This window comes from Crocuta crocuta, unplaced genomic scaffold (genome assembly GCF_008692635.1).
Source record: "Crocuta crocuta isolate KB4526 unplaced genomic scaffold, BGI_CrCroc_1.0 scaffold234, whole genome shotgun sequence".
NCBI lineage: Eukaryota > Metazoa > Chordata > Mammalia > Carnivora > Hyaenidae > Crocuta > Crocuta crocuta.
In genome coordinates, this window is record NW_027529647.1 from 3,414,876 (window position 1) to 3,442,588 (window position 27,713).

A 27,713-nucleotide genomic window follows, 5' to 3' on the forward strand; every position below is an offset into this window, starting at 1 on the left:
CCAGGCGAGTCGGGCCAGGGAGCCTCCTCCCCTGGGGGCGGGGCGCGGGGCGGTTAGCCAGCCCACCCGTGGGTGCAGAGCGGGGAGCAGGTGCCGCTGTGTCAGGACCCCGCCTCCTCCGTACCCTCGGGAAGCCAGAGTCACCGAAACCGCATCAGACAAGCCCGGGCCGCAGCGAGGACTTTTCTGGAAGGGCTGCGCAGACGCCTCTGGAGTCGCCCTCCCAGTCCAAGCGCTGACCCCACCACCAGTCTGCACCCCGGACAGGGGTGCTGCAGGCACCAACCCGGGACGCGCCGTGACCCCGAGCACTCTTGGGGGATCCTCCCCGGGGCGCAGGTGAGGGCCCTCCAGGCCAGGGCTGGATGCGCGCCCCCCTCTTCACAGCCCACCCTCCGCCCCCTCCGAGGTTTGAGCGAGCACCCTACTGGGTCCGCCTGGGGGGCACCGGCCCCAGACCTGCTGATGCCAAGTCTGGGCTCAGGGTGACCATCTGCGTTTCTTTTTAGGTTTATTTATTGGGGGGGAGGGGCAGAGAGAGGGAGACAGAGACCCAAGCTGGCTCCACACTGTCAAGTGCAGAGCCCAGCGCCGGGCTCGAACTCACCAAACCGTGAGATCGTGACCTGAGCTGAAAACTGGCTGAAAACTGAGCCACCCAGGTGCCCCATCTGCGTTTCTAACAAGTTTCCGGCAGGGCGGGGGGTCGTGGAAGGGACGTGAAGGCTCTGGAACTGTGAGGTGCACTGGGTCCCTGGCTCCCCTTGCCTTTGGCCCATCAGAGTGCCGTGTACTTCGGGGATCGACAGATTTGGAGATGTTTTTACCTCAAAGGACCTCATCTCTCATGTGGGACCCCAGGCAGTGGGGGAAACCGGCCCAGAGGCAAGGACGCGTCGCCGGGGGCGGCCAGGGGTCAGCCGAGCTGAGCCAAGGGCCGGAGGCTGGAGCCGGTTTCCAAAACAGCTGCACACCGGGAACATCTGTGCTTTGTATCACGTGGAGTGGGTGGCTGGGTGCGGGAGCGTGGGGAGAGGCCGGCCAGCAGCACCCCAGCCCGGGGTGGGGGACCAGGTGCTTCTTCCGCCGTCCCAGGTTGGGGGGGGACACTGCTCTGATGGGCCAACCCTGGGTCCTGACCCACACGCGTCCAAGCTGCCCTCCGCCCGTCTGTACTGGAGTCTGGGGGAGACCCAGAACGGGGCGGTGAGCACCGCAGGGTGGATTCTCCTTCTGAAACTCTGTCTCCGGGCCCTGCTTCCATCCTGACCCAGCACAGCCAGGCAAAGGGGGACAGAGGTGCTCAGGACACGTGTCAACTGCTGGGGACAGGGAGTGCAGGGGAGCGAGGGAGCAGCTACCTGGGCTTCCTCATCCACTGGACCAGACAGGAATCGGGGAGGGGGCAGCTCCCGTTCTTCCCCGGGGACTGGCGGGTCCTGGGCCGGGACCTCAGAGCTGCCCCCTCCACTCCAGCCTTTCGTTAGGTTCTGCCAACCTGTTGGAACAAACACAGGTCTGGTTGCCATGGTGATCCTAATGGCTTCGGGGTGAAGAGATTCTGCAGCTGCTACAGACGGGAAGTTAGGAGAGGCAGCTGCCAGGGAGGGGGGGCCCTTGCTCGCAGCCCCGTCCAATGCCCTTTGGGGAGCAAGAGCCTGGGGGCCAGCACCGCAGAGGCACCAGCCCCAACACTGCGGCCTGCTGGGTTGGCGGGCCTGCGAGACCTCACCACCCTCATTTACAGAGAAGGAAACTGAGGCCCAGAGAGGGGGAAGGGCTTTTTCAGGGCCACACAGCAACCGGCTGGGTCTGTAACCCAGCTCTGGGCCTCAGTTTCCCTTTTTCGTAAAATGGACATAGCAGGGAGTGACTGGGTGGCTCAGCCAGTGAAGCCTTGGACTCTTGGTCTTGATCTTGCCGTTCATGGGCTCCAGCCCCGTGTCCGGCTCTGTGCTGGCGGTGCAGGGCCTTCTTGGGGTTCTCTCACTCTCCCTGTCCCCCTCCCCTGCTTGCTGTCTCTCAAAATGCATAAATAAACCTAAAAAGAAAATGGACGTAGCAGTTTGCTGCCATCAGTGAAGGGAGCGAGGATCTCGGTGAGAAGCAAGTACTTGATAGTGTGAGCTGCACACTCCACCATCCCACACGGATGGGGACTGTGGCCACAGCGGGCCGGCCCTCCAGGGACTCAGTCCCCGCCTCCGTAGGTTGGGGGTGACTCTACAGCGGGGAGCGGGCAACGCGGAACGCGTACTTGTCACAGCAGCAGTGAGGTCCAGAACCCTTCTCCTAGAGGGGCCTGGCTGGGGGGCGGGGAGCTCACACCCTCTGGCGGGCAGGCAGGGGGTGGTTTCCCTCCTTGGGGCCAGGGGAAGACCCCCAGGCTCCCGAAGCGATGGGTGGCCGCTGGAGGAAGGCAGCGTGGGAGGAGGGAGGGGCCGTCTCTGTAAGGCCACCTGACCCTTCATGGTGTAAAGATGCTCGGGGCACCCGGCTGGCTGGGTCAGCAGGGCGTGCGACTAGCGATCTCGGGTTGTAGGTTGGAGCCTCACGTTGCATGTAGATATTACTTAAAAAATAAAATCTTGGGGCACCTGGGTAGCTCAGCTGGTTCAGCGTCCAGCTTCAGCTCAGGCCATGATCTCACGGTTTGTGGGTTCCAGCCCCACATCGGGCTCTGTGCTGATAGCTTGGAGCTTGGAGCCTGCGGTCAGCACAGAGCCTGGAACCTGCTTTGGATTCTGTGTCTCCCCCTCTTTATGCCTCTCCCCTCCTCGTGCTCTCTCTCTCACTTAAAAATAAACATTAAAAATGTATTTTAAAAAAACACCTTAAATTAAGATGCTTGTTCTGACGCCCTCTAGCGTCAGCCATCGGAATTGCAGGCATAACCTTCTGGCAGTGCGACTCCTCCCACCCCTCCCGCCTGCATGGGGGCGCCTGTCGGAGGCCCGCAGAGGGGGCAGCCTCCGAGGCGGTGGGAGCCCAGCCTGGAGACTTGGCCAGGGCGCTGACTGCGTGGCTCTGTCCCGTCGCCTGTTCCATCACGGGCGCTTCTGCCAGCAGAAGAGGTGGCCCAGGTGGGAGGGGATCTGGCCCTCACCTGAAATGCAGGCTCCTAGAGCCCTGGTGGGTGCCAGCACCCGCACAGGTGAAGCCTGGGCTGGGCCAGGGTGCTCCTGGGCGCCAGACTTGGGGGGTGGGAGCGGAGCAGACCCTCGCAGGGCTCCGTGGTCTCTGTGGGGGCAGGCGGCAGGGCTGCAGAGCACTGTCCCGGGTCTGTCCACTGAGCCTGACCGTCAGCTTCCCACCCAGGGCAGGTGTGCCAGGCCACGCCCCCAGGAGGGCCCCTCTTACCCCCACCCCTGGAGGGGGCAAGGGTTGTGTGTGACGTTGGAAGGCAAACGTGGGGGAACCGGGTACTGAGCCTTAGTCTCTGTGTGACGGGTGGCCAGGTTCTGGGGCTCCATGGCTGGGGGACAGTGAGCCCCTTTCTTCAGGAGGGTGGCAGAGCCCCGGGAGAGAGAACCCAGGACCCGGCCCTGGCAGCTTCCTGAGAGAGGCCGGGCTCCTGGGGTCAGTGCTCCAACCCCTGGCCACCCTGGGGTCCTAAGCCAGCCCCCTCAGGCAGGGTCAGGGCCTCTGCAGGTGGGGGCACAGTCCCTGGAGGACTATGGATGAGCTGCACAGGCCACTGTGGCCGGACACCCCCAGGCTCAGCCCCTCCCTGCTGGAGCAGGCTCAGACCGGTTCGAGCCGGCCCAAGTCAGCGCTCAGCCTGGCCACTCGTCGTCATGGCAACCTCAAAATGGAGGCTGCCCATCCAGAGAGCCCGATGTGAGCCGAGAGGGTTTTGGGCGGCCCGGGGAGATGAGGTGGCCTGGGTGGACAGGTGTGAGGGGGCAGCTNTTGTCCCGGGAGCCCCAAGGAGGGGCTGACATGTGCTCAGGGTCCGGGCACCGGAGGAGCCCCAGCCAGGGGTCTCCAGGAGGGACACTGCTCCAGCGCGAGGGCCAGCACCGGATGGGTTCCCGGCCTCTGCTGCCCTCACCTGGCCTCTGGGGGAACGATGGGGGGGCGGCGGGGGGCAGCCCTGCCCCCGCGACCCACCGAGGGTCTGACCTGGGAGGCCGGCGGTCGGGTGGCCTGTGTGGGGCAGGGCAGGAAAGGACACAGGCTGCAGGCAGCACGTGTGGAAATGCTTTAATCGGAGGATTTGGAGATACAGTGGTGAACGGACTGCCCACAATTCCTTACTGATCATCGGGCGCCTCATGCTGCGAACACACGCTCTTCCCGCACATCGGAAACAGGCCGGGCGCAGTCCACCCTTCCCCCGTCACAAGAGTTACATCTTCGTTAGGCCAAGGACTGTGGCACAGAGGACATCTCATTAGTTGAAGTCGTGACAGTTTGCTAGAAACATCGATTACTTCAGAACGCTTTACCTAGAAAATATATCGAATTTCCATATATATTAACCATATACACGTGTGCCTATTACTAAGTGTAGCTCAGTCATTACAAAATAAGACTTTCTGGCAGAGGCCGCGCACACACCGCGCGGCTGGGCCCCGTGAGGCCGTCTGCGTGAGAAAACACATCGCCAGCGTCACGCATCTAGCTCAGCCAAACGTGCAGCCAAGCCAGCGAGCAAGGCACTGGGACCGAGGGGCCACGCAGGCGCTGTGGACGGGGCCTCACGCGGCCCCCCAAGTCCACTGCCATCCTGCTGCCTGGCGAGTCAAGGTGCCCTTCCCGACCGAGGGCCCTGGCGACCGGCTCCCACCCCTTTGGGGATCCCTGTGCCTGGCCCTGGCCCTGCACTGGAGCCACATGGGTGAGGCGGCTGGCAAAGCGAGGCCGGCTGGCTCTGGGCAGGCTCCGGGCCTCCGGTCCCGTCAGGACACCGGGCCTGTCCCCTTCTGTGGCGCCTCCTGGCTGGGCTGGAGTCAAGGCCGTTTCCCAGGCGAGCAGGCAGCCAGCCTGGGGAAGCCGCACAGCGGGCTCGGGATCTGGGGCGCTGAGAAGAGCCCTTCGGGAAAGAGGAAGAGCCCGCACGCACCGGCCTCAGACCTGTCTCTAGAACATCCTGACGTCAGGCCACCTGCACCTGGGGGAGCGCGCAGCTGCAGGAAGGCCCCAGCCCCCAGGGCAGGCTCTGGCACATGCCCGGACGGTCCCCTGCGCAGGCTCAGGAGGATCCTGGCGCCAGATCCGCCCTGACCAGGTCAGCTCCCCGCAGAGCCCAAAGACCCGGGGCCAGGGGCCAAACCCCAGACTCGCACCGCCTCGCACACAGCACTGTTCACGGGGGCCAGGCCCGAGCGCCACGCGGATCCAGGCGCAGCTGAGCTCGGCAGCAAGCTGTGCGCCGCCAGCCTGCAGCCGTGTGGGGGCCCGGCCTGGCGAGGCCGCCTCTCGCTCTTAATGACGATGATGCCACAAAAACCTTTATATAAACAGTTTATTTACTCTAAACAGCAACACAGACAAAACGCCATATAGACACAAAGGAAGTGATGCGGGAACGAGACGCTGGCTGACTTTGGATCTGAGGCTCAAAAGCAACACAACCCGGGGTGCGCGGGGACGAGGCGGGGGCCAGCGGGGGCCGGGGGAGCTCTGCGCTGTGGGAAGCATGCCTGCATCCGCGAGCAAAGGAAACTAGCTCCGCGGGGCTCATCGAAGTATAAAAGTTTGTAATTTTACAGCAGTTGAAATACTGACATCAATATTAAAATAAAAGCAAGTTTTACATAACAATCAAAAATACAAAAGACGGAAGGAAGAGACCCTGTATGAAAACCCGGGCAATCCAGCGAGTCGAGGACCGTGTACCAGCGGCGGAAATGGAAAATGGCGCCCGCCCCACCCTCCCCAGGTGACTAGTCACTGTACAGAGCAACGTCGGATTTGCAAAAGTTGTAAACAAGTTCTTGCCAAACCAATCCCTTCCTTCTCACGCTGCCAGCGGTCGCCGCTTATGAAGGTGCGAACTTCTTGGCTTGTGCTCGAACCCTCTTCTCGTACTCCACTCTGTTTTGGCTGAGGGGGTCAAGAGAGAGACACGTCAGCAGGTGCAGCCCCCATGGGGCCCAGGGCCGGGCAGTTGGCGGGGTGCAAAGTGGGCGGCGCCCAGTCAGAAAGGCCTGGGGGCGGGGGGTGCAGTGGAAGTTTACGAGTCTCACCGGCCACTGGCACCTCTGGGTTTGAAACCACACAACGGCCCCGGAGGGGGTCCGGACCACCGGGCACCACCGTGCCCCCCAGACGGGACAGGACTCGGCACTGGTTTTCTCCAGGGGGCCGTCACGACCTCCAGGGCTGGTCTGGGACCCCCTCCCCGGGGGGCCAAGGCAGAGTGCGCGCTGGGGGGGGGACCCGTCTGGGAGACCGTAGTGCTCCCCGACAGAGAGGGGTCCCTCCAAGCCATGCGCTCTCGAAGCGTGCCTCTCAGGGTGCTGCTCTGGGTGCTGCTCTGGGTCACCTGTGGCCCAGGCTCCGGGGTGTGCAGGGACAATGGGCCAAGCCACCTGCACTCCCACCCCAGCCAACGGCCCGGCCCGAGGCCCCAGGGTGCAAGTAGCTGCCTAGGAGGCTCTGGAAGGAGCTAGAAGGCAGTCACATCAGCTGGGGAGCGGTCCCGTGCGCCCTGCAGAGGGACCTGGTGGAGGACTCGTGGAAGAGGGTGTGTGACGGCCGCGGGGAGCCCAGCTGCTGCGGGAAGCCTGGCAAGTGGCTGCCCACCCTGCGGCGCCCGCTGCCCCGGCAGCTACGGACGCAGGCACGGAAAGGCGAGCCGCTCACGGGGGCGCTGTGGTGCCCGTGCACCACCAGCCACAGAAAACATCACCCCTGCGACGCGGCACACGCCGGGGCCGGCGGCAAGGCCCTGAAGGCCATGGAGACCTCTTAGCTTCGCAGGCCACGCGGTCTCTGTCGTGAGAACTGGGCACATCCCGCCCTGAGTGGCCTTGTACGAGGCCTGGGCCGGCCGGCTGCTGCAGACACACACCATGGCAACCTCACCCAGCGCTACAACAGGGGCTGCGCCTCAGGAGCCACTGGCACACAGCTGCCAAGGGGACAATGTGACCTCCAGCTGAACCACGGCAGGAACACGCCTCGGGGGACGTGGGCTCTGGCCTGAGGGCCTGCCCTTCGCTCGCAAGCTGGCACTGCCCGCAGACGGGCATCGGACATCTCGCCTGCTGCTCAGACCAGAGAACGGCCCAGACCTCAGCTCTCACCCTCTGCACCAGATTCCAGAAACATCCCCCGGGAGGACGCCGCCCCTGCCCAGCCTCCCCCCTGCATGCTAGCCCGCAGGTCCCAGAGGCCCCCCCCGGCGTACGCCCCCTTCCAGCCCAGCCAGGCTCATGGCACCAGGTCTCACCTTGTGACCTGCCCTCAGCCACACCTGGCCTTACTCCCTAGGCACAGGTGACGGACACCGGCCCACAGACTTAGAGGCCACCACAGTGCCACGCAGGGAAGGGCTGGGACACGCATGCCTGGCATCTGGTGGGGACATCACAACAGCCGGGCGGCCAGCAAGCCAGAAGTGCCGCTCCCCGATGGCCACACCCAGGCCCAGGAGGGACTGGGAAGCAGGAAGGGGCGGCAGGAGGGCTGTGGCGGGAGACCTGGGCCCTGGGGAGCTGCGCTATCAGACACCGCCTCTGGCACCCGCAGCTGGAGGCCTTTCCCTCTGCACCGGCCTGAGGTCACCAGGGACACAGTGGCCAACAGAGGCCCATGTCACCTGACCTCCACCTCCTGCCACGCCCCAGGCCCACAACACTGTGGCCATGCCAGCCCTGGCTCACCGTTCCTGCCCACCACAGGCCCTTTGCACCTGCAGCTGCTGCTGCCTACAAGGCCTGTCCTGGTTGCTTCCTGGCCTCAGACGCTTCCCTGGCGGCCTCACTCGGTCTCCCCGTCACAGCTGGTGTCTCACGGCCTTCCTCGAAGGCTGCCGGGAGCGGCAGGGACTGCTCCCCCCCCACAGCCGGCCTGCGGCTCCCCTTCTCACAGGCAGCCCGGACCAGACTTCCAGGGAAACGCATGCAGGCCAGCGAGCGGCCAGAGCAGGCAGCGCCGACGGCTACTAACCAGTAGATCGTGTAGGCCTCTGCTTGAGCTGGGTCCTGGATATTTGGTTCGTTTAGAAGTTCCTGTATCCCTAACAAGATCTGCGCGAGACGGAGAACACACGGTCAGCGGTTTGAAAGGCAAGCTTCCTCGGGACACACATCTGGCCCCACAGGAAGGCTGAGGTGGCGCCCTGCACCCACCTGATCGTGACGGCTGGCCCCCCCCCGCCCTGCATCCCTCACCCACNGTGATGGCCGGCCTCCAGTCCTTGTCCTCCTCAAGGATGGACAGGCACACTGTGCCCGAAGGATACACGTTCGGGTGAAAGAGCGGTGGTTCAAATTTGCCTGGACCAGAGGGAAGACGGGACGTGTTTCCGGTGGCAGCTGTCATCAGACAGAATGACGCCACCCCCTGTACCGGGGCCACCTTGCTGTCACCAGGCATTTGACTAAGGATGGTGGCCAAGAGGTGGCAGCAAGCGGGGGGTGGAGGGGGTGGTGGACATGTGCCTTTCCCGGAGGCGAAGCCATGTGCCCGCCCGGACCCTGCCCCTGGACAGTGGGCAGTTGGGGCGGAGCCCTAGTCACCCCCATGCCCGTGCCCCTCCCCAAGTCAGCACAGCAGGTGGGGATGGTCCTGGGGGGACCGCAGAGGGCACAGACTTGGGAGGCGGTTTTCAGAGCAGATCATCCTGCTCCAAAAAGAAAGGCTCTTAGGATCCACGTTCTTTCTCTTAAAAAACAAAAGTTACTTTTCTTCCTAAAAAATGAACGTATGTAGGAAATCCTAACCCACAAGAGCACAGAAAAGTGCCTGGAACCCCCAGGGACCGTCACCACAGCGGGTGTGCTCGGGGTTTCTCTTTGTCTGGGCACCCTCTGCCTTTCTCTGGATTTTATTTACTTAAAAAAATTCTTTTAATGTTTATTCATTTTTGAGAGACAGAGAGAGATGGAGTATGAGCAGAGTGAGGGACACACAGAATCTGAGGCAGGTTCCAGGCTCTGAGCCATCAGCACAGAGCCCGACGCGGGGCTGGAGCCCACGAATGGTAGGATTATGGCCTGAGCCAAACTCCTGAGCCGAGGTCCAACGCTTAACCGACTGAGCCAACCAGGTGCCCCTTCTCTGGAGTTTAAAATGTTAATTGTACCCAGGAAAGGACAACGGGTCTCGTGCAACTTGATGAAGTCCAAAACCACCACCGCCACCACCTTCCGAGGACCCCCTCCCGGGCTGGCACGGGCATCTACGTGGCGCCACCAGCATGTCCAGCCCCGAGGAGACACCGTGCACCGCCAGCATCCACACTCCCGCACGGGCCGCCAGTTCCCGCCGCTTTACAGGCCCAGACCCCCAGGGGCCTCACGGTGGCCAGCCGTCCCTGGGGACTCCGGATGGCCAGCACCTTCATCGCTGTGACGCACTGTACGCTTCTTGGAAAGATCCCGTCCAAGTCCTCGTCCGTGTCTCTAGCGGGACGGCTCCTGAGCTGCGGGCGTGCTGTACGCCTTCCACTTCACTTCAAGCCCTGGCAACCTGCTCCCGCCCCAGCGTGCCCTGCTCTTTGAATCCTGCTTCTTTCTGAGCACTAGTCTCTGATTTTACTTTCAGCTGAGAGGTCAGTCTCTTTTCTTATCTACAAAAGCACAGCCATGGTGGGTGTGGTGTTGCTCAAGCCCCTGACCCCGACTTCTGCTCGCTGCCGGCATCCCCCTCCCGGAGAAGTCCCTGCCGAGACCGGCTCCGCCACAGGGCCCGCTGCGGACTTCCTGGGCGGCTCCGCTCCCCCACATCACCTTGGGAGATGTGCCGTTTTGAGTCCTTGAGGGCCCTTCCTCCAGCTGCTGCACACTGACCCCCCGCTTACCCGTTCTTTTTTTCATTTTTCTTACAGTTTGAGAGAGCGAAGGGGCGCCTAGGTGGCTCAGTCAGTTAAATGTCTGACTTCAGCTATTGGGGAGTTTAAGACCCATGTCAGGCTCTGTGCTGACGGCTTGGAGCCTGGAGCTGCTTCAGATTCCGTGTGTCCCTCTCTCTCTGCCCCTCCCCTGCTCACACCATGTCTAAAACAAACATAAATGTTTGAGAGAGTGAGCCAGCAGGGGAGGGGCAGAGAGAGGAAACCGAGCAGGCTCCACGCTGTCAGTGCAATCCTGATGCAGGACTTGATCTCACAAACCGCAAGATCATGACCTGAGCAGAAATCAAGAGTCAGACACTCAACCGACTGGGTTCCTGGGAGCCCGAGCCAAAGAATGGGCCAGGGACACTTGGCTGCCTCCAGCGTTTGGCCATTACAGACGGGGCTGCCGTGACCAAGCGGGTCCCCACCTGCGGCGAGCACGCGCTTCCGCGGGACGCTCGCAAGGAGGGCAGCCGGGTCCCAGGTAGGCCCAAGTTCGGCCTCTGCAGACGTGGCGCCCAGCTCTCCAAGGGAAGCCGTGCCGATGTTCACTGCCCCGTGAGGGGTGAGGGTGGAGGGCTCCGCTGCTCTGCCCCTTCCCACCCTGGCTGTCCGCCTGCCCCCTTCGCGGGAGAGGCGGGCACCTCTCCGCACGCTGCTGGCACGGCCCGGGACGGCCTCCCGCGTGGCCCTATGTGCCTGCTGCTTCTTTGTTGACATGTTGACGCCCTTTCCATACTCAGGGTCAGTACTGACGAGCGTGTGACCCTGTCCCTCACTGTCGCTGGCTTCTTCTGGTGAAGACGCGGTCCTGGGTGTGATGTCACCCTAGTTACTGAGGTTCTAACTATGCGGCAAAAGCCCGGTCTGTGCCTCACTGGCGAAATCTATAACGTGACAAAGATGCCCTGTCTTCTTCTAGAAGCCGCACCGGTTCATCTTTCCACTGGGCGTCAAGGTCCATCTGGAAGGCCACCTAGGGTGGAAGGGGTGGTTCCTCTTATTCACAGGGACACCCCGCGGACCCGGGCCATTCGCTGGCTGGCCTGATGCTCCTCACGTCACGGGCGGCCTCTGCCCTGCAGGCCTGTGTCTCAGTCACCGCGTCCCTGTAGTAGGTCCGTCTGGTTCACATCTTGCCCATCCTGCTAACGGGTGCGGGTGCCCTTCGCCCCCCGCACCTCAAGCCAGGGCCTCACAGCCGCTCCCGGGGCCACGGCTCTTCTCCGCACTCCTGACCCTGATGCTGTAGAATCTGTGTGACAATTTCCACAAAACCTTCCACATTGAGTTTTGAGGCCTTTGTAAACGGTCTGGTTCAAACACTTGTTTGTTGCAATGATAGAAAATAGGTTTCTGCAGGTTAATGCTTTACTCTGCACCCTTAATAAACAGACCGGAAAAGGCGAGAACGTGTGCGGCCCGTCTTCCCTCCCAGCTCCTCCGTGGGATTTCCATTCCGGCCTCGTTCCGCGAGCCAGCGGCGGGGGGGGGCGGAGGCCGNTGTCCCGTCTCTTATTTAGAGCTGTTACTCAGCGCGATACCTCCGCGTGGCAGACAGTGCACATGGCAAACCACCCAAGTGAAAAGTCTCGAACCCAGTGGTCACCCTGCTAAATACTCATTGTTAAAATTCTTCTGCTAGAAGTCATCGTAATGGAAAACATACTTCCGTCTTTTGAATTACTACCCCGAGTGCAGACGTTTCCGCATGTGGCCGTGCCCGCCACGTGCTGGGCTGGACACTTCTCACGCTGAGGCACATGTTAATTCATTCACTTCTCCAATCGCGGACAGGGCTTGTTGGTTTCCAGCTACGAGAGGCGAGGAATTGGGCGCCCCTCCCCTCCTGGGTTCTGCGCAAGTGCACTCTGATGATGTGACCCTGGCAGTGCGTTCAAGTCAGCCTCGGGCTTTCCTTCCCACAGCCTTCTCTGGAGGCTCCCGTGTGCTACGCATCCCGGCCGCGCACAGCCAGCAAGTCGGACGTGAGGTGTTACCAAACTGGGGCAGTGACAATGCATTAGGAAAGGAAACCCTCTGAAGGGAGGGCTGATGGTGGGGGCGTCTCACCCCGACAGGCTAAGTGCCCAGGAGCCTCCCGGAGGATCACAGCCAGCACCCAAGACTGCGCCCGCTGTGCAACCCTGCTGTGCGACCCGGGCTCGAGTCCTCAGCCTCGGGGGTCAGAGCCCCCAGGGGCCGCCTCGCGGGACACGTGCTGAAGGAGACGGACTCCGGAGGGCTTCGCTCTACTTACATTTTGGGGGTGAGGACGGATAATCATCTTTGAAAAGCATCCGGAGTTTAAACAAGCCTCCTTCCCATGGAGTCTGCGGGGAGACGACCGAGCGGTTAGCTGTGCTGCCGGCCTTGGCTGTGGGCTGAGCCAGAGCCACCCGCCTCTGCCACCCCGCCCAGCGCTGCCCTGCCACACCGCCGGGCTGTCCCGTGACGGGCCCTGAGAGGGCTGCAAAGCGCAGTCCCCAGAGAGGAGCAGGGCGGGAGCTGGGCTCTGGGAAGACAGGCAGGGCCCAGCGGGGGCCCCTCCCCTGTGACCCCAGGACAGGGGTCAGGATCTTCGCCTGAGCAGCTGCAGCGAGGCCCCGAGAGCACGGCCCTACCCAGCCTCCGCCAGGAGGGACGTGGCCACGGCGCATCGGCCACGGCCTCGGGGCCGAGAACCGGCTCAGCAAAGGCAGAGATGCAGGCCCAGCTTTCAACAGAGGCTTGACCAACGGGGAACACAAACCACACCGTCCGGGACAAGCCGAGTCCTAATCCTGCCGGCTTAGCGTGGGGACAGGAGGCTGTCAGGAAGCGCAAGGCTGAACTCATGCAGACGCCCCGCCACGGGAGGAGGGACACAGCGGCAATGAGGCCGGGGCATGAGCAGGACACCTCCAGGGTCTCCTCTTTGCTTTGCAGTCTCCCAGAAAGAGCTGGATGCTGGGTGCTGGAGACCTCACTCCCCGAAGCTTCAAATACGATGGCCCTGACTGGCCCAGCACGCTCAGGCTGCCCGTCACTTTCTCAGGTGGCCCACGAGGTTGTCCCCCACCACCTGCCTGAGGCTCACAGAGCATCGTCGGGGTTCCTCAGCCACAGCGGGTCCCAGAGGATAAACAGGAAGGTCCTCGAGGCTCCTCCGGGCCCCAAGACACAGTAGTATCTGACCCTGGGCTTGGAGGAGTGCCGCACCCAGCCTGTCTGGCAGCCCAGCTCCTTCTTTCTAAATTAAAGCTGCCCTGGGGGTGGGGGGATCGCGTCACTCCAACCCTGTCCCCTCCCCCGGAGATGCAGGTCAGCGGGTGCCGCCCCTTACCCCTTTCTTCCCTGGAATGGCGCACTCCCAGTTCATGAGGTTCATCGTGCCGTCGGGGTTTTTTGTAGGGACAGCCACAAAGCCCTGAGGGAAAACGACCACACGGGCTCATCAGCGCCATGGCGTTGCGGGCCCCACTTGCAGGACAGTCCTCAGCTCCTGCCCCCCCCCCCCCCNCCGCCAGGGGAAACCAATCCCGCCGCCCCGCACAGAAATAAAGCTTTCCTTACAAACGGGTGGTCCTTTCTCCAGGCTTTCCTCTCCTGGGCGAGTCTGCTGAGGGCGATCCCCGACATGGTCAAAGTCCCTGCAAGAGAGCGGGCGGCACACAGTCAGGCGGTGGAACTCAGGGGCTGTCTGCCCTCCGCTCTCACCAGGCCGGACAGGACTGTGCTCTTGGTGAACCGCCCGCCTGGAGTCTGCCCTGGGCATCGCGTCCCCACAGGGCAACCCAGGACCCCCCAGTCCATGGCACAGGCCTAGGGCCACACAGCTGGTAAGTGCGGCACGGGAAGGGTTGGCCGCGCGTTCCCAGAGAGGCCTGCACCCCGACCTGCCCTCCTGTCACACCGCGGGGGCCATGGCGACAGGGGCCCAGTCCCCCCATCAGAGTCCAAAGGAAAGGCAAGGACGTGGTGGGGGTGTCCGGAGCACTGCCTGAGGACCGGGGGCCAGGGCCGTAACAGACCGCTCCCCTCTGACAGTGCAGATTGGGGTGGGGTGCGCCATCAGGCCCCCCGCGTAGAATCAGGAGCTCAGAATTCAGGTTCCGGTCTGGCCAAGAGAATAACTCATTCTGCCAACCAACCGAGCAGAAAGGAGCCGCAGGGCAGACAGCAAGCCCACCGCACTGCGGGCCGGTCCCCAGACCATACCTGGTCCACAGCGCCCACTGGGCCCGCTTCTCACCAGGGCCCCGGGCCCTCTAACCTCCCCCATCCCCTCCGCTTTCTCGCCCCACGGCACCCCCTGCCATGCTCTGGCACCCTATGAACAATAAATGGGTCGGGGCTGGTCTCCCCTTTACTCTGGGAAAGTCAGCTGGGGGCAGCAGGGCCCAGGAACCCCTGGGGAGCAGCAGACAGGAGACACTGTGCGCTGTGCCCGCCTGTCCCAGGGGCGCTGGGGACAGGGCCGCTCAGTCTCGCCCCAGGGTGTCGGGCCCCCAGCGACTCCAGACCACAGACCCCCAAGGCCTGGTGCCTTCAGGGTTCACATCAGTGACCCAGAGGCCCCCATCGGCTTGGCCTCGCACTTCCTGCGGGGAGAGCAGCGTCTCCAGGGCACTGCTCACCCAGCAGAGCCCAACAGGCCAGACCCCCAACTTCCCTCTGCCCTCAGAGGTCAGGAACCTCGCCTACGTCTGTTTGTCTTCAAAGTCCACAGAACCATTGGGGATGCCATAAATGAGGCTTCAACGAGACAGAGAGGGGGTCCCCTGGACTCTGAAAGCTTTCCCGACCCTCGGACCCTCGGCCTTCCACGGAGAGCAACTCCTCTCTGCTCTTGCGGGCCAAAGGTCCACACCGCACATTCCTGAGTACAACACGGTGCCATCCACCGGGTTCAGAACCACCTCCAGCCACGACAACGCGTGACCCCAAGGACGCCTCCCGGCTCAGGCTCACCCACCGCCCCCGGGCTCAACACTGACCCAGGGACAACCTGAAGTGAAGATCCAGACCAGGTGACGTGCCCACTAAGCGAGGAGCCTTAACTGGAACCCAGCTCGTGTCCCCGACTGCCTTCCAGAGGGACAGCCTCCTGCCTGCCAGCTACGCCCATGCAACCCCCGGCCCACCTCAGGCTGACCCTCACCCGCCTCGGCAACCCAATCTGAACCACTCCCTTCACCCCGCCGGCCCACTGGCTGTGCAGGAGCGGGGAGGCTACCAGCTCAGCAGACAGGCCCGCATGGTGTTGTCACCTGGGTGCTTGTCAGAAACGAACGTCCCCAGGCCCTGTGGCCATGAGTGGGGAAGTCTGGGTGGGGCCCGGCACTACGGGGTTGGGAGGCTTGGGACAATTCTGTTCCCAGTAAGTTAGCACCGTGGAAGGAGGGGCCTGGGGTCAGCACCGCAGCCTCTGGGGTCATCCGGAAGCCCAGGTCTCAGAAAGACGGCTGAGCTGTGACAGACACACCGCCAGACCAATGGGATGGGGTCCGGTTCTAAGAAAAGTACACTTCTGTTACCGTAAGAAATAGCAAAAGACAAAAAAATCAAAGTCCTCCACTCAGGAAGCTGTCAGGACGACGTAAGGGACAGGCCGAGCCCAGACTGCCACTCTGGCCGTGGCACCGACCCCGGACACCTTGTAATGGGCTCCAACCTTCCCCGACTTAGAAATTAAGTCCAAAACAGACAGCACCACGCTGGGGCCCAAACCTGAATTCCTCTCTCCTCCGCTCCATCCCAGGGCTCTGGCCAGTCCCCTCTCCCCCCACCCCAGTGCAGACCTGCCTGCCAGGAGCACTGCGCTGTGGGTGGGGGACCCCAAAGGGCAACACCTGCCGGGGACCTCCTTCACCGGACAGCACACCTGTCTGGAATATTCGCCTGGGCCAGAGGCAGGGGCCCAGGGAGTGGGACAAGGCAGGGGCGATGATCCCAAGGATGGGGACCTGGCTTGCACTTGCACGAGGTGGGCGGGGGACCTGCAGGAGCCAGGGCTCAGCAGGGCACAGGCCAGTCTGTCTTTAAGGTGCTCTCTGGTCAGAGGCTGGCAGGGACTCTGACGCCTGAAAAATCTACAAGTTTCTCAAACCCTTCACTTCAGTGGATTCTTCTGCATAGAACTTGACCCACACCACTCAGTGGAAATGCCCTTCCTGGCAGAAGCCCTGAGGGCACTCCGGCTTCTAAGCACTCCCGCCCCTGTGCCCCCCACCCCTGCCCACGGAAGGATCACTGTGGCAGCACCCTCGGGCCCAGGGCAGACGGCACAAGTAGGCAGGGCCCTTCTGCAGAATGAACGAACACAGAGCTTCAGTGACCGAACAGGCAGCCTGGTAAGCAGTTAACTGAGATGTAGGGGCCCCGGGAGTGTGAGCTCAGCTGGGCCCCAAAGCAGGTCTCTGACGCCCCAGGCCAGCGCCCCTCAGTGAGGAGCGGAGGACGCTGACGAGCCGGGCACTCTGGTGGGGCTGGGACGGGGCCAGGCACACAGGGCGTTCCGGGGGCCTGTCTGCTTGCTCATCGTGTGTCACAGCCCTCCCGCGGGCCCCTCTCCTGCCCTGAGAGCAGACAGAGTACCCTCGTCCTAGTGCCTGGCTGCGCACGCTTGTTCCAAGTAGTGGCAGGTAACAAAGGGTGGGCGCAACATNCACCTGCACTTCTCACGCAGAGACCTGGAGCTTCCACTCCCACCGGCCTCCTGCTGTCTGACAAAGCCGCCGGTTTGTTACATTTTAACCACAAAGTGGGAACATTCATTCAGAATCCCACTTGGAACCAAACCCACCTGCCAAGCTGACAGACAGGCGTTTCTGGATAGTTAAGATGTTAGGACTGCAGAGCGGAGCCAGGAGCCAGGAAGCATACCCTGGCACTACTAGCCACAGCCTGCAGGATGGGGGCAGGGCTCTCCCCACCACCTGCCTGCAGGGCTTCTGCACTTAAACGTGCTCTTCTCAGATCCTGACCTCCTACTGGACAGTACTGCGCCGGGTGCCTCCATCCTCAACTTTCTCACCTGTAAAATGGGTGAAGGCACTGTGAGCCCACAGGCTTGCCCAGGAGAAGGCAGGTTATAGATGGGAAGCTGTGGACCACCTTTTCCCACTCGGGGGGGAGGGTGCAGGAAACTGGGTGCCCCTGCCACAGGTACCTGCGGAGGCTTCACTTCCTTGCTCTCTCCTAACAGCTCCCAGGGCCCCAGGCTGTTCCTGAAGCGAGGTCCCTAATGCCGGGACTCACCGGACAACAGCGAGGAAAACTCATCCCTAAACCCTAAACCTCCCCCCCCCCCACCAAAGGCCAGACCAAAGCAGGACACATTTAGGATCCATCTTCTTTTTCTGTCAAGTCGATCCTCTACCCAAAAGCAGTGTTTCCTTAACAGTGAGGAACATTTAAGACTACAGACTTCCAAAAGAAACAAAAGACCAACTTTGCAAACCAAGGAACTAAGTACATTTTCAAACTACACCAGCCGAGCCAAGTGATACTGATTTCGGGGCAGCTGGAGGCCACGGTCAGGAACCGCGCTGACCATCCCCTTCGCTTCCTCCCACTCACGTTAACTACCGGCTCTGATCTCCGTTCGACTGCTGTAAAGCAACCTCGTAGAAAACTCTCCCTCGAGCGCAGCGCTAACGTCAGGGATCCCACCGAGTGCGAGCGGAGCTCTCCAGGGGCACAAGGAAACTCGGAGTGTTTGGGTTCTTCCCCCCCCGCCACACGAGCCGGCGATGTTGCAATCCCCCGTTTTAAACTCTTTCTACCGGGCACGCTCGCCCCGGCTGGCAGGCGCCACAGGTCTGTGTGCAGACCGTGACCCCGGAAACGAATTTCCCTGGGGCGGAGGAGAGCCCCGGCGGCGGGGCGGCCCGGGCTCGCGTCCCTGTCAACAGCGGCCGCTGCCAGCAGCACCTCGGGGACGCTGCCGAGCACGCGCCAGGGGGCCGTTCTCCCAGCTCCCGAACGGGGCGCGCCGCGGGGGGTCGAGGGGCCGGCCTGCCGCCACCCCAGGCCCGGGGCCGAGGCCGCACGCCCGTGGNGCGGCTTTCCAGTCAGGCGGCGCCGCGGACACCTGCCCCCTTAAAGGAGCCGCGTCCCCGAACGGAGGGAGCGTCTACAAACTCCTCCTCGCGATGCGTGCGTCCACTCGAGGACACGCCGGCGGGCAGCTGGCGCAGGGAGAGGCCGCGATCTCCAAGGGCTCCCCGGATGCCGCGCGGGCAGCTCTCCGGGCACGGGTCCCGGAGGTCTCCTTGGGGCTGGGGCCAGGGGTGGTGGGGGAAAGACCACTGAGGCCTAAGGATCCCCTGAAGCGTCGCAGCACGGTGACGGTCCCCCGAGCACGGCGCCCTGTGAAACCCCTTGCAATTGGTCAGTTTCGGGCCCTGGGCGGGGCGTCTGTCGAAGCCGCCCAATGAATTGACCCGGTACAAGAGGCCGAGTGCCGACCNCCCGTCGGGCCCGCCTCGCTGCCCGAACCCCAAGGTCCCAGTTGGGAGCGGGCGCCTTCCAAGGTCAGCCTGCTCTGTCCGTGGGCGCTTTGGGGTCAGGGAGTCATAGGTGTCCCGGGTCCCCACCCTGGGCAGTGGCCGTTGGAGGGCACCTTGGCCAAGCTGCCCGGCATGGGGTGGGGGTCGCTGGACAGCGGAGGCGATTCATTCACTCCTGTTTTCCCTCCCTTCCCCCAGAGCCCCCTAGTTGGCCCTGTGCTGAGGCTGCCAGCTTCCCCCAGGAGCTGGGACCACAGGTCCGGCATCCAGCGGATGCTCCGTGCGTCCATTCCATGTAGTCAGCGACGTCCTGTTTCTTGGGGAGTAAAATGACGTCGTCTCACCAGCCCTGAGATGGCCGGGGGTGTCCCCTGGGTGTGGTGGTTGGGGACAGGTTCTGCCTAGGTTACCTCCCCATCAGTAATGGCCTGTAGAGCTTGGCTATAGTGACCGGGGTCCCAGGTGATAAAGGCTAGAGGGCCTGGCCTCCTTGAGCAGAATGTGAGAGTTCCAGGTCTCTCCCAGACTCTGAACGCCCAAGGGGCTGCCCACTCCTGGATCCCCTCAGTGACCCAGCACGGGCCTTCCCCCTGCCCCTCTGCCCAGGCAGATGCAGGTCTCACCTCAGGTGCCAGGGTCCTCAGGGGCTCCCCCGAGACACCTGTTCTCTGGGGCCCCAGCCCTGGATCAGAAGTTCTGAGTGGTTCTGGGAGTGTGTGTTGTAACAAGAACACGGCTGACCTGGGCATATGGATGCTCGCTACACTTTAATAAACTGGCTTCCTGGGAAGGGGCTCGGGCTTCGGGTCTCTCTTCCTCGGGGACGCCAGGAAGCTCACACGGGGCTGCGTGGGGAAGGCACCCAACAAATAGCAGTAGCCACTAAAAGGTGGTGGTGTCTGCTAGAGGGGAGAACCAGGGGCTTATGTGGGCCCAGCACACATGGGGCAGAGAGAGCAGGGCTGGCCACATGGCGGGGGTGTTGAGGGGTAATGAAGGATGTAGTTGGGGGAGGCCGACCAATGTGGCTTGTGGCCCGGGCCGGCCCCTGTGGGCATGGAGAGCCATGGAAGGTTGTAGAGCAGGAAACTTAAGACCTCCTACGTGTGGTGAGGAGATACCTGGAGATGGGGAGATGTGGCTCCTTGGCCCTGGTGGCCAAGTTATCAACCCATAGTAAGAACTGTCTCCCTGGTGGAAATGGCCCTGAAGCTGGGAGCAGAGTCAAAACTAGTGGAGGAGGAAGGGGCCTTGAGCTGGAGGACAGGTTGGGGCAGAAGGCTATTTCCGATCTGGAACCCTCAGCCCAAAGCCCCCTTGAGCTCACACCCTGGCACACGTGCTCGGTGACGGCCTCCTGGCTGTCCATTGATCCGTCAGCTCACACGCTTACCCAGAGCACTGACTTTGGCCTTGAAGAAGCACATGGTGTAGCCTGGGCTGCGTTCCCCACCCGCGGCCGGACGAGGCCTGGGGAACGCACCAGCCTCGGGGAGAGCTCCCACAAGAAGTGCCTTGTTTAAGGCGACTAAGCGTGCGGTGAGCTGCCATGCAGCCCAGGGCACACCTGGCTTAGGTAGGGCGGTCAAGGGGGTCTCTGAGGAGGGGACATCCAAACTACGTCCTGAAGGAGGAGCAGGACCCTGCTGTGGGAGGCTGGGGTCCGATCCTTGCTGGTGGAAGGAACGGGAAGCAGGGTGCGCAGGGAGAGCCCTGTGGGTCTGGGACAGCGCGAGCAGGGGAGGCAGCGGGCGAGGCTGGAGCAGGCGGCTAGGCGGGGCCTTGCGTGGCATTCCCAGGGTGCGGGGACTCTGGCGGGTGTTCAGTGTCGCAGTCCCAGCAGGAAAGACGGGATGTGGTTGGGTCCAGCTCCTTGGGCACAAAGGAGAAACCGAGGCACGGAGAGGGTGAGGGCTTTGCACAGAATCCGTGAACATGAAGCCCCGAGGAGGCAGAATGCTGGCCAGGCTGTGTGCCCGCCGCACCAGGAGGGCGCGGGTGGCGGGAGCTGTGTGCGGCGGGGCTGCGTCGGAGGCCGCGCTGTGGGCACGGAGGGCGTCGGGTGCCCAACCGCCGCTCCGGGCGCTGGGTTGAAAAGAAAGCAGAGCCACGCACACAAGAATGAGCTTAGACCCCTTACCTCACACCACATGCAAAAGTAAAAGGAAACATAGCGGGAAACCTTCACAGCACTGGGTCGGGCGATCGTTTCTTGGGGAAAACACCAAAACCACAGGCAGGTAAAAAGTAGCTAAATCGGCCTTCGTCAGCGTGAGCAACTGTTGCCCATCAGAGGAAACTACAGGAGACAGTACTCTCTGGACGGAGGAAGGCCTGGGCGTGGGGCTGGGGCTGGGCCTGCCTTCCAGAGCTCGGGGGGCCATTCTACGAGGGCCCGGAGCTGTCTTCCAGCTCTGGGGGCGCATGCGGATGGCCGGGGGGCTCCTGCAGTCTCTCCCTCCCCTCCCGGGCTGGGACCTCCCGGCTCTGCTGTGGTGCCGGCCTCGGGCTTCCCAGCTCCGTCACGGGCACACCCTGAGTCGGGGGAGGGGGAGGGTGGCCTGGCCTGGCCTAGGTAGCGGTGACCTGGCTGCGACACTGGTCCTAGTGCTCTTCTTCAAGGGGCTCCCTTTGCAAACTCCTCAAAGGGTGGGGCAGCCCTNAGGTCCCGAGCTGGGGTCCTGCGGCCGCCTGAGGGTGTAACGCGTCCCTCCGCATCCGGTCAGTGGTCCCCAACTTGTGCGTCCCCATCCGCTAGACGGTTTGTACATTAGAATAGAAGAAGGAGCCACGTCTGGGACCTTCTTTGACCTTCTCTGCTGTGACCTGTGGGTGTGACTGCTTCTTCCTGCCCCAAACCAGGAAGGCAGACGGTCATCAGATGCCCATCGCTGCAAACCGCCACGTTGCCACTGTCACCTGGGGGAGAGGTTGAGACCGGGCTGGCGGCGGGCAAGCCTCCTGCGGTGCGTCCCTCCCCGCCGCTGGGTGGCAGGGACCGTGAGGGGCACCGTTCCCGCCCTGACNGGAGAGCTCAGGGCCCAGCGTGGGAAATACCCACTCGCCTCGAGCGCCGGGGGGGCCGGGGGGGGCTGGGGTCCCCTGGGACTGGAAGCAGGGCCTGGTCTAGCAGAGTTTGGTCTCCAGCCTCCCCACACCCCGCGGGGGAGGCCGAGGAGCAGGGCGCCCTGGGCGGGGGTGCCTCTTCTCCCCCAGGTCCATCCGCCTGGCCACGCTGGCCTTCAGCCCCTCCCTGCGCCTCGAGCGTGGGCCCGGGAGACGCCGGCCGCCTGCTTCATTTTAAGATGGGAAGACGCTTGCTGCCCAGGACACCGAGGGGAGAGCTGGGCGCACCACGGGGACGCCGGGCTCCACACGCTCTGCGGGCGCGTGCGCCCATGGCACCATTTCCAGAGCCTTCCCTCAACCTGAGTAACACCCCCTCCCCCCGCTCCCCGTCTAAATGAGGGAGGGGCTCTGAGGACCCCAGAGGCGCTGCTGCCTCCAGTCCTCGCCCACCTGGGCCGCTCAGGCTGATACCTCTCTGTCCTGTGCAGCCGGCCCTGCCTCCAACAGGGTCACTGGGACCCTGAGCCCCGGCCCCGGCCCGCCGCACACCTGCACCACCTCCTGCCTCCAGCCCTGCAGCCAGGTGGCGCCGGCCCACCTCCCCGCCTCCCTGCTCTGAACCCAGCACCCCCTAAGGCCTTCCCCACGTGCTAGAACCGTGTGTGGGGGTCTCCCTCCCCAGCTGCACCCAGAATGTGCGGGTGGGGCGAGAAGGAGCAGCATACTCACCTGGCGGGGGCTACGCCCATGTGTCTCCGTGTCTCGGGGCCCACGTGCCCCCAGGCCCCTGCCCCGGCGGCGGTGGCGGGCAAGCCACGTGGCACCCTGCCCCGCACTGAGCCACAGGCACCCCCTGACCTGGCCGTTCCCGTGTTTGCTCGCCCATCCAGGTCAGTCAGCGTGTGTTAGAAGGAGACTTCCTACCGCGGCCCCGTGCCTCGCACCCCTGTACGCGCAGCCACACGCAGCTGCCCACCGGATTCTGTGTCCTCGGCTTCTTACTTGCTGGCCGTGGAGGCGGGGCGGGCGGGGCTACCAGAGCTTGGAGGGGCCCGAAGGGGGGCCCTTTCTCTTGTTTTAGTCACAGACTTTACAGGAGCCAGAACGCCTCCCTCACCCTCCAGTGCTCCACGCAGGCGCCCTGAGCGCAGAGAACCATCCGAGGACACGCTGCTCTGTGACTCGTGAGGACGCCGCTGTGCCCCGCGGACAGGGGCCATGTCCCCTCCTGCCGCTCGGTCTCCACACCCCAGACCCCAGCTCCTGGTGACTCTCAGGACCAAGGACGTGTGGCCCCGCGGCTGAGCCGGGCCCAGGTCGCTGCTGGTCCGGCCCTGAGGAGGGACCAGACGCGCGGCCCGGAGCCCTGAGGCAGAGGGGCCAGCTCAGCCCCATCTCGGACTTGCTGTCACAGGGCCAGCACCACCGTCGTCCCTGTCCCCGGGGCCCACCGGCTCCCACGTGGCGTGCCGTGTCACCGAGTCACCCCAGCTGTCTTCTCCGGAGGAACGAGCCCGAAGCCCTGTGGTGCCCCCGCCCGCATAGACTCTCTGGTCCCTTTGACGCTGCACATGCGTCCCGAACGTGTGCCCGTGCTGGGGGCACAGCTGGGAGTGGGCCATAAGGGGCCACAAGTGACCGTCCCTGTGTCACCAGAGCTGACAGTCCAGAGGGGAGACGGCTCAGCAAAGGGGGCACGCAGTGAGATCCACACAGCTGGGTAGGTGCTTTCTCACAGGTCAGGGAGGCCTTCCTGGAGGAGGCAGCATCCAAGCAGGTGCTGTGAGGGTTCAGAGGGCCATGGCAAGGGATGCAGTCGGAGAGGGCAGCGCCAGGAGCGAGTCAGAAGGGCCAGGGGAGGGTCCAGCAAGGCCTCCTTCGTCTGGTGGAAGAGGGAGCTGGGGACGGTTTCAGTGACACGGTGGGCTGGTGTGCTAGGTGGCCCACGGGGTGCACACGGGGGTTTGGAGGGGGCGGGACCGACTCACGGTGAAATCGGGGGTGGAGGCTGGGGGAGGGGTTTAGTGGCGTGGGCAGCAAGGAGGAGGGAGGCCGAAGGTGTTGGGGGGGGAGTCTAGGACTTGCTCTTAGGAGCAGGAAGAACAGAGAGAGTCGAGGGTGACACTCCAGCCTGGAGGGCGGGCGGCTGGGGGCGCCCCCTGGGGCTGCGGGGGCCTGCAGGGCAGGTCTGAGGGACCAGGGGCAGGTGGGGGCCCGCTGGGTCCTGGGTGCACCCAGGGGGCTGGGCCCNCCAGGGGGCCCCTGCGGCGGCGCATCGAGGACCGGGGTGAAGCCCGCGGGAGGTCGGGTAGCACCCGGGTGGCCGCGCCGCCCCAGTTCAGATTCAGCCTCGAAAGCCCCTTCCTGTAAGACCCAGGGCCCCACTCTTAGGTGCAGCCTCAGGATGGGACCCAGGCACTGCCACAAAAACAGCCACGTAAGTGCGCACGTGACGATTCACAACAGCCAAAACGTGGGAACCACGCATCACTGTGAATGCGGATAAACAGACTGGGGTCTGGACAGACGGCGGACAGCCGTGAGGTCACGTGAAGGCACGAAGCTGTGGCGCCCACGGCGGGCGGGTGCCCTGAGAGCGTGCTGCGTGAGGCCAGCCGGGCGCAGGCCATGCCGAGGATCCGACGCAAAGGCAGAGGCGGCCGGGCCGGGAGTGGGGGGTGCGTGCCCGCCGGGCGCAGCTCCCCCTGGGGTGGGGTGGGGGCGATTCCGTTCTCGCACTACGCAGAGCGGTGGTGGCACAGGCCCGCACAGGCGCCACGGCCACTGAATTGTTCACTGAAAGAAGGTTACAGTCTCTGGTTTTAGGTTACGTATTTTTAGTACGATGACAGCGTGCGAAAGCGCTGAAGCCCGGGCGGGAGGGCTGCTTCGACCACCCAGCGGGGGTGTGGGGACTTGAGTAAACCAGACCCCCAGACGCTGGGCTGCGGGGCGGGTGGAAACCGGCCCTCTAGACCACAGCCCTCCGGCCACAGGGCCGAGCAGTTGGACATGTGTTTAATGGCTGCCGAGGAGGGGCGTCCATGCATTTAAAAAAATCCACATTTTTGGGGGTGCCTGGCTGGCTCAGTTGGTAGAGCAGTGACTCTCGATCTTGGGGTTGTGAGTTCAAGCCGCACATTGGGTGTGTCGAGATTATTTAAAAACACACACATTTTGGGGGCTACCTGGTGGCTCAGTGGATCGAGCATCCGACTTCGGCTCAGGTCATGACCTCGCCGTTTGTGAGCTCGAGCCCCACGTCGGGCTCTGTGCTGACAGCTCAGGGCCTGGAGCTGCTTCCAATTCTGTGTCTCCCTCTCTGCTCCTTCTCTGCTCTCTCTGAAACATAAAGATGAAAAAAAATTAAAAACACACACACACATTTTTTTCTAAATGAGAAAAGAAAAATACCGTCGGTAAGAATGACTCAAAGAAAGGTAAGTGATGGTAGTAAATAAAGCTGTCACCAGCACCAAAGAGAAAAACACCAAACCCTGAGAAGCTGGTTGGCCAACGGAGGCCAGTGACTCAGAGAAGAGGGACCAGGGCCAGGGATAAACAGGGGAAACTGAGGCCCACCCGGGAAGGATGGAGGGTGTGGGCACGGGAGACGGCGCAGGGCCCAGGGGCGAGGGGCGGGGCGTGTGACCCGAGCGTGTGGGGAGACGTCCTGCCCAGGGGGAGGTGGTGCCGGACTCGGACCTCGGGCAGGGCGTGTGGCCCCCTGCAGTCTCACGGCACCTGTGGCGGGACTGACCCGTGTCCCCCGAGTCCACACATGCGAGCCCTGACCCCCAGTGCGGGTGTGTTTGGAGGCAAGGCTTTCAGGAGATAATTAAGGCCAAGAGAGGTGAGAGCCTGATCCTGAGAAGAAGAGAGGGACCACCGTCTCCTCCCTTCCTGCGAAGCCACAGCTGCGGGGGGGCCGTGAGGACTCTGCTCGGGCCCCAGGCTGTGGTGTCCGCTGCGACGGGACGGCCTCGCCCAGCTGACCCCGACACCCGGAGCGTTTCCACGTCTGTCACTGTGCCGGCCTGTGTCCAGCCCAGTCCCCGGCGGTGGCAGAGCGAGGGGGCTGGGAGCTGGGGGTGGGTGCCTGCCCCCAGGAGTGGGGCAGAGGGTCCCCCCGGGGCAGGGCCAGGGGCAGTGTTTTATTCAAGTCCCGGTTTGGGTGCTTACTAAGCGGCCAGAGGCTGAGGACAGGCCTGCGTATGAGTGAATGGATGAATGAATGAATGGATGAATGGCGGGGGGTTCTCAGGAAGGAGGGCTCCACCCGAGGGGCGCAGAGCTTAGGGAGCCCAGCAGATTTGTCGCCGCACAGAAGAGACTACCGGGGCCGGGTGGGGGTACCCTGGTGCAGGAACCAGAGGGTTCTGGGGAAGCCAGACGCCCGAGACTGAGAGCCGGGCCGTGGGAGGCCCCTGCGTGGCTTGGGACAGACGTCCTGCGTAGAGCGGGGATGTGTGTGTGTGGAAGCTTGGCCTCTGCCTCGTGCTCAGGGGGTCTGGGTAGACCACAAGCCACGGGGCAGAATTCGAGTGCCACATCTCCCCTGACCGGCCGTGAGCCAATCGTGTAGCCTGGGCCCCAGGTCCCTGAGGCTGCTGCATGTCCCTTCCTTACCCTGGGCTCCCCTCCAACCCGGCAGGTGGTAAACGCACTGTCGCTTGATACCTGGGTGGGGGGAGAATCCCCTCGCATGCTGTACACTGCCTCCCAGAATGCCTCTATTTTGGTGGCAGGAGGCGCAACATGTAAGTTGTCCTGCATCGTGGAAGGGGACTTCACGTGTCCCCAAGCACCACAGCCCAAATGCCTCAGCCGTGAGTCACGCCCCCGGCAGGCGGGTGTCTTACCAGGTACTTGCACTTTCTGGCCAAAAGCCACCGTGCCATGGGTGTGGGGGACGGGCGGGCGCCGCGCAGGACGGCAGGTGCCCACGGGCAAGCCCCCGGTGCCCGTCCTTCCCTGCGGGTGCTGCTTGCCCCGCTTCGCCTCTCCGATGCCATTGGGGAAGAGCGCACTCACCGACCGGCAGCCTCGCCCCCAGCGCCCGGGGCAGCTGCCGCGTCCGCACCAAGACCCTGGCCCAGCGTCCGCCGGTGAAGCTACCAAACGCCCCGGGCGTGCGTGGTTTCTGCAGGCCTGTGCTGGGGGGTCCGCGCGTCCCCCGGGGCGGCCACTGCCTCTGATTCAGGCACGGAGTTGGGGGGCACCTCCAGGGGTTTCCCCGAGGCCCTTCCCACCGCGATGGTCCCAGCGCGCTTGGGGCTTCCTCTGGGAAAGCTGGAGGCTCGCTGGTCCCCAACCCCCCCCCGACCCGGGTCCCGGGGGAGGAGGCCTCAGTCACCCCCTGACTGACAACTGTGCATAGTCCGCAGCGGCAACAATACTTGGTTTTCACCGAGTTAACTTTCCTGTTGTTTCTGTTGACGACAAGTGACATGGGTCTTCCATTTCTGCCACCGCTTCACAGCTTTTGTTTCCAGCCAGGTGTTAACCGAACACCTGATCAAACTGAAAGAGAACATGCAGAGCCAGGAATGGCTGGGGGGGCGCTCAGGGTCAGACCCCCCAGGACCAGCTGCCCTGCTCTCTGCCGCCCCCTGCTGGCCGCATCCTGCGGGCCCGGCGCCCTCGCCCGGGCTGGTCTGCTGTTCAGGTTTGGGGGTGCAAACGGCCTGCCCACTCTGCACCTGGCGCCGCCTCCATCCACGCCCCCGGGGGTCCAGAGATGAACCGGGGACGCGGCTGTGCCCTCCGAGGGCTCCGGGAGAGGCTAGTGCTTTGTGGGGACAGCAGTGGAGCTGCCCCTGGGCTGGGCTCAGCGCGGAGCCAGTGGGGACCTCGCTCAGGGCACCGGGGCCTCAGCCCAGAGCTGTGCCCGCAGGCGGGCTGTGGAGTGTTGGGACCCAGGACATGCTTCCGCAGGACCGCCTCAGCCCTGTGCCCTGAGCTCTGCACCTCGACCTCAGCTGCATGCCCTGACCTGCGCACCCTGGCTTCCGTGCCCTGACCTCCGCTGCGCGACCTTGATGCTCTAAGCCCCACGCCTGACCCTGGCTCCCTGAGCTGTTAGGACTAAAGCAAGACACCTGCAGTACCTCCTGGTGGCCACACGGGGGCGGGAG

At 63.5% G+C, this 27,713-nt stretch overlaps 3 protein-coding genes across 3 annotated transcripts in view; 1 reads left to right on the top strand and 2 right to left on the bottom strand.

Annotated features, from left to right (window-relative positions):
• BAIAP3 (BAI1 associated protein 3) overlaps nt 1-4,307 on the bottom strand; it is a 17,216-nt gene extending 12,909 nt beyond the window's left edge. Inside the window, 4 exon segments of the mRNA XM_077762749.1 lie at nt 1,128-1,182; nt 1,362-1,498; nt 4,055-4,149; nt 4,261-4,307. Coding sequence (XP_077618875.1) covers nt 1,128-1,182; nt 1,362-1,498; nt 4,055-4,149; nt 4,261-4,307 — 334 coding nt within the window.
• The window catches only part of CCDC154 (coiled-coil domain containing 154), a 162,078-nt gene that overhangs the window by 85,206 nt on the left and 49,159 nt on the right, over nt 1-27,713 (top strand).
• On the bottom strand, nt 5,453-17,659 carry UBE2I (ubiquitin conjugating enzyme E2 I). Its single transcript, XM_077762666.1, has 7 exons — nt 17,576-17,659; nt 13,568-13,644; nt 13,338-13,421; nt 12,273-12,345; nt 8,349-8,450; nt 8,122-8,209; nt 5,453-6,051 (listed from the first exon to the last, which is right to left on the bottom strand). The coding sequence occupies exons 2-7, from the start codon at nt 13,631-13,633 to the stop codon at nt 5,988-5,990; spliced, it is 477 nt and encodes a 158-aa protein (XP_077618792.1). The 5' UTR covers nt 13,634-13,644; nt 17,576-17,659; the 3' UTR covers nt 5,453-5,987.